This window comes from Lepidochelys kempii, chromosome 13 (assembly GCF_965140285.1).
Source record: "Lepidochelys kempii isolate rLepKem1 chromosome 13, rLepKem1.hap1, whole genome shotgun sequence".
Lineage (NCBI taxonomy): Eukaryota > Metazoa > Chordata > Testudines > Cheloniidae > Lepidochelys > Lepidochelys kempii.
In genome coordinates this window covers 8316668-8322653 of record NC_136392.1, presented here as the reverse complement: position 1 = coordinate 8322653, position 5986 = coordinate 8316668, and the positions used below count along the sequence as shown (strand labels likewise).

Here is a 5986-nt window from a genome sequence, read left to right as displayed (position 1 = left end):
TACGGGTAAAGCATGTTAAGAAAATGTAAGCATTTCCTATAAGGACACACGATAAGCTTTCAACAGAAGAGCCAAGAGTATGAGCACATCAGTGGCAGAAACACATACGGCACCAATATTAGCAGAAGAAAGCTGAGCCTAGACTTTAATAGTCTCAGTCAAATTAACCCACAAGGGCATATCCTACATAAGCTTTCCTTCTGAAACACATTTTGATGGCACAGGCAGAATCAAACAATTTCTAAGTGTTTTCAGACTGCTATACCTGCAAAACATTCAACTCTTGATCTATGTTGTAGAAAGTTAAAGCAAGGGTAATACCATGAGCTAAATTTGCAACATATACTAAATTTGGATGAGAAAGTTTTAAGTTAACAAAAATGCAGACCCGAATTTTCAAATGAGGCACAGTTCTATATATTGGGTTATTAAAAGGTTTCATCTCTAGGTCCTCAGAATTAGTCAGTTCTGTAACTTTCCTGCACAAACATTTGAAGATATTTTAGGCAACTTTAAAAAACCCACTAGCATTTACAGTTCTGCACTAAAATAAAACACTGCACATCAAATACATTTAAGCTGTTTATTTTACAACAAAATGTTCCATATCAGAGAGCCTCTTCAGTTAGAAATTCCTGGAAAAGAAAACCAAACAAAATTGTTACAAAATCATAATCTGTTTCAGCAGCTTTAATAAATATTTTTGTGAAACTTCATAAACAGCCTGTAAATCCAGAATACATGTTTTCATCAAGACCTAGAACTTCAGAACCTGGAAAGGAAATCACATTGATAACCTTTGCAAAGATGAAATAAACATACTTACTTGGAAACAATCCCATCATTTTTTGCCAGACGCAGAATAGAATCATCAGATTCACCCTTAAATAGAAAAAAATGGAGTTCTGAAACACAGTCTATAATCCCTGGTTTCTCATTTTTAAATGTAAAACGAGAGATGTGAGGTGCTCAGTTACTTAACAACATTTCTGGAAGCATCAAAGGTTTCAAGATGTATAAATCTGTTGATGGAATGCTATTTGTGCGAATCAGCTTTTCCAAAAGTATTCAAAATATTCATCAACTTTTTTGCCATCTTGCAGTACCAGAAAGTGTTTTTAACGTCATACATTATGTCACTTGATGCTCAGTGATATATCTTGTTATTACAAACACACAGCATCCTGATAAAAGTGCAGAAAAAGCCGCAGACTGTGTTGGTTTAAAGAAATCTTAAAAGCTGGATTTTTGTGTTGCTTACAAACACCACAGATCCAACACTGCTCTAGAAATTGGTCACTTGGTACACTGGTTGCCACAAAAAAAAAAAAAACAACCCTTCAACTATTTATTTTACTGATTTCATTAGTACAGATTATTGGACAATTTAATTATACATGTTTTAACCAGAAAAAAATATCAGAACAAATAAGTGGAGAAGTTGATTCGGTAATGGAATTTGTTTGTGAAATTCACCTCTCAAATCTAAACAGAATGAATACAAGCTAGGTTTTTGTTTTACATTTAAAACTGATTAAGGTCTCATGAAAGGTACTGGACTGAGAACTTTAGAAACAGAAATCCTCTATCCAGTGAGTAGCACAGGAAGCAACAATACTAACATCCTTACATTCCCCCGACAGTGTGCCTCAGATATCTTCTGGAGGAAGAACAACTTGTGGATAAAGAATAGCAGTGTTTCTATGATGGACTGGCCCTGTACAAACTCCCATTAAAGTCAAGAGTTTTTTTTCCATTTAAAAAGAAGTTGGATGGGGTCCACTGTCTTCGTTCTTTTTACTGAGTCTGCCAAATAGTGTTCCAGATGAGAGGTATGGTTTTTGTGATAGACACACTAATCAACTTAGAGTTGGACTGAGATCACAAACTTTTCACAAAGGCCAAACATGCATCACATGGGGATAAACAGTCCAACCAATCTAAGATGGAGTAAACACATTTCCTAATTTTCAAGAAAATATTCTTACCATCCTACGAATTGCTCCACAAATGGCATAAGTTTTGAACTGGCCATTGACTCTGCCTGTGACCTTGTCAACCTACAATTATAATTAGATCATTTTGATTAAGTAGACATGATGGTAGAGACACAATTCATGTAATGCTTTACCCTCTAAAAAAGATCAAGTTTGCAAACAAGAGGTGTCAAAAGGTAATTGTTTGCAGAGAAATGGATCCAATGGTCAGAATGTCATGAATCACAAAACCTGAACCAAATGTCCACATTAAAAATGAGAGGTTAGTTCCTCCACTTACATAAAAGGTCCATAGAGTCTGATGGATTTAGGATCAGACAACATAATAGGAATACAATAACCAGTAACAAACTGGTGTATTAACAAAGGCCTGGATAGAAGATAAAGTCAAAGTCTCTTTTGGGACACAAGTACATGTCCAATTTAAAAATAAGTTTGTGGATTTAGCTGCCTTAATGACAAGCGGGCTTCTCTGGATTTAGTACCATATCAAATTTGGAAGAATCCGTCTTGTTCTGCAGCCAGATAAATGCACAAGAAAAAGGACACAAATGATCTCACTTTTTCAAGTTGTAGGGAAGCTTTCCAGAAAGAGAATGTTGAGCAGTGTAAGATTAAATCCTGCAGAGACCCTTAAAATAGCACAAGGATTTGTTTTTCATTTCTGCTGATCCCCAATCCTTGAATAATGAAATATGGTAAACAAGAGAATTTTTCTCAACATTTAATGGGAAATAAAATCACTTAAAAACGTTCATATTATGGTGATGTAAAAATAAAGTAATTTGCCCAAATCCACACAGTAAGCAAATTGCAGAGACAAAATTGCAAGACTTCCAATTATCAGTTCCATACTTTAACTACTAAGCCACATTTCCCCCATGAATATTAAAAAATGACAAATCCTGTACAAAGCACAACAGAGGCAGATTTGCCAAAACAAGCTGCCAAGATAAATTACATCCAATGCTCTTGAGATGGTATTAGACGTACTTGGAGATAGAATACAACAATCACACTGAGCACTTCATAAATGTTAGTGAAACTGAAGGCTCTAAATTTCACAAATAGTTAAAATACTCTAATTAGATCTACATCTGTCACGAGTTATCTTACCTCAGAAATATTCATTTGAATGGAAGCATGGTCCTTCGCACCGATTATTCGGTTGCTAGCAGAGCTGAGGAAAGAGGTAATATGAAGTTAAAATAAGAAGCATACCAGGAGGGTATTATACTACTCAAAGCCTATTAAAGGCCTATCCACGGTATGGGTGCAGCTGGGCTAGCAGTTTGATGGTGATAGTCAAGGCATCAGACAGCTCAAAGATCATACAGTTAAAAATAGGCCTGACGCTGGATTTAAACCTGGCTCTTATTTGGCAGTATTGCACTTAGCTAGGGCAGTAAATAATCATAATGTTGGCCTATTTCATTATTTTTAGAATGTATTTAGCGCTATGTTCACTGCATGTAAATGAAGATAACTCTCACACTGGAAATATGTATTCATACCTGCTCTGGAAAGCAACTATAAGAAACTGAAATGTAGCTGCCTAGGATGTCTGAGAGGAATGCTACTTATTTAGTAACACAGCAGTGGTGGTGATGGAATAGAGTCAACTAGCCCTTGCAATAGCATCCAGGTTTATCTGAATTTCTTATTAAAAAAACTTCCCAGTACTTCTGTTTAATTCTTTGCCTATCTTAATCCTAAAACTGTGACTTTTAGACTAAACATTGTGGAATCCAGATACAGTGAGTAATCATGAATTCATGGTAAAAACTCTTAAGAACCCAGAAGGAGCTCAGGAAACCACTACTGTAGGAAATAAACACATACTCACAAATGAGCAGTTAATTTTATAAGTTTTTGCTCCCCCTTGAAGAAGGTCAGAACAAAATGACACAACACCAATCTGGTCACTTGCTAATGCCTATGTGCTTTTGTGAAAGTTAAGTTCTTTTCTCTTAAACAGTGAAGGTAACTAACCACTGGAACACTATCAATTGTCGTGGTGAAATCTTCATCAGTGACAAGTTTTAAGTCAAGATATTCTCTAGTTCAATAAAGGAATTATTTTGGAGAAGTTTTATGGCCTGTTACCCAGGTCAGATTATATGATCACAATGGTCCTTTCTGGCTTTGGAATCTAAGAGGTAGCAGTCATTCAACTAAATTAACCCCTTCATACAATATAGTGAACTGGTGCTTTGGTTAGCAAGTTTCACCCTTCAGGGCATAAACTGATCCTCACACAGCATCATATACCAGTGAGGTTTATTATGGGGATACTGACACTGTTGGATCCAGGAGGCTGCACAAGACTGACCATCTGAGTCAGCCTAGAAAGACCCATGTCCCTATACAACAGCACCAAGGAAAGGCACTCACCATTTACGAGGCACATACAGGTCCACAAATTCCCCAGCGTCGTTCTGCATCTTATTTTTCTATATGCTACCACACAGGGATGTGCAAGAGGAGATACCTAAGGGGACATAAATCACAGGATCATACCCTACCAATCAAGTACTCACATACATGTTCTAACAGCCTAGCCTACTAAGAGCTCTCCAGCTCAGCCTGAGCACACCTCGGTCTATCCATCTTACATTTTATCCTGTAGTATCGGTATGCCTGTCTCATAAGGTCAGTGGCAATAACAAAGCCCCTTGTGAGCTTAATGGAGTCTCTTTCTCCCTTTTTGCAACACATACCACTCCGCTTGCGGTCAAGTCTGCTTTTTGAGCATTTTGCTAGTTTTTGTGGGGATGGATTTTGTGGGCACGTCAGTGTTGTGTGATTCTCCTGGTGGACAGGCCTTTTCAAAAGGGAAGGTTTTGCAGCGTTTCCCAGAGACAAGCAGGCGTATTTGCCTGCTCTAACAACCAGGGCCCCATGACAAGTGCTTCGCCCTCAACCCTCGTGCGCTTCGCCCCGGGCTCGGTGATCTGCGCGGTCCCAGCCCCTCAGCCTCATGCACGGGGGCGGATTCTCTGATGTCACTGGGGCTGGAGCCATTAAATCCCCAACTCCAACCTGGGACCAACGGGCCCAACCCCGGCCCCAGGCACCTCAGCGCCGCACGGGGCCGGGGGGGCAGGCAAAGCCGGGCCGCCCCACGTGGCTGGGCTCGGGACGGGAAGACAAGCCCCCTCCCCCGGCACAAGGGAGACGAACCGGGGCTTTCTCCGCTGACGGCCGGCCCGGACGTGGGACAAGACGGGAGAACCGACCCCGGGCCGAGGCCGCCCCGCCTCACCCCCGGGCCCGAAGACGGGCAGGGAACCCGACGCCGCCGCCCACCGGTATCTCCACAGCCCCCGCGGCCTGCAGCCCCGCCAGCCCGGCCGCCCCTGGCCTCCTACCTCGCCGCCAGCCCAGACCGGAAAGGGCGGGACCCCCCGCCCGGAAGCGACAACACACAGACGGGGAAAGACGCGAGCGCTTCCGGGGCAGCGTCCTTGACGTCAGTGGCGGGGCCCGGCGGGGAGCGCGAGGCGCCGTTAGCTGGAGCCCGCCGGCGGAATCCACCCGCCCCCGCTACCGGGGGGGGGGGGGGGTTAATAAATCTGAACAGAGCTGAGACCTGAGCTGCCGAGACCAGGGGCGGGTAGCCTCGAGCCGTAGGTGGCAGGAACAGCCCCCCCACCCCCAATATCAACAGAGCTGGGCGGGGAAGGCGATTTCCGATTGGCGGGAAATCCCAACATAACAACCCCCCCACCCCCAAATAATAACCCGCCCCCAGAGCGGCACTGTCCGGTCCTGAGACTTCCCCGCTGAAATGCCGGACAAACCCCCACCTGTAACGCCGACAGACCCCGGTTGCCGGCGGGCGGGATCGAACCAGGGACCGCGGGAGCCGAGTGCACGAGCCTCTACAGCACGAGCTAAAAGCCAACAGGTTCTGAGTAAGGCCCGTCCCAGTGCTGTGGAAACATGAACCCCAGGTTGAACTGGCTCCTGCCACGGCCCTGGCGGGT

General features: G+C 43.1%; 1 protein-coding gene across 1 annotated transcript; it reads right to left on the bottom strand.

Moving 5' to 3' along the window:
• Window positions 1–569: 569 nt before the first annotated feature.
• RPS21 (ribosomal protein S21) lies at window positions 570–5467 on the bottom strand. Its single transcript, XM_073309126.1, has 6 exons — window positions 5369–5467; window positions 4392–4488; window positions 3114–3177; window positions 1989–2060; window positions 827–882; window positions 570–635 (listed from the first exon to the last, which is right to left on the bottom strand). The coding sequence occupies exons 2-6, from the start codon at window positions 4439–4441 to the stop codon at window positions 626–628; spliced, it is 252 nt and encodes an 83-aa protein (XP_073165227.1). The 5' UTR covers window positions 4442–4488; window positions 5369–5467; the 3' UTR covers window positions 570–625.
• Window positions 5468–5986: the final 519 nt, after the last annotated feature.

Excerpts from the sequence above, each read along its gene's own strand:
- RPS21 (XM_073309126.1), bottom strand. The coding sequence starts at position 4,441 with ATGCAGAACGACGCTGGGGAATTTGTGGACCTGTATGTGCCTCGTAAA. Across the intron at positions 3,178-4,391 it reads CTGTATGTGCCTCGTAAATG|CTCTGCTAGCAACCGAATAA; the intron begins GTGAGTGCCTTT and ends CTCTTTCCTCAG. Across the intron at positions 883-1,988 it reads GTGGAGCAATTCGTAGGATG|GGTGAATCTGATGATTCTAT; the intron begins GTAAGAATATTT and ends TTTCTATTTAAG.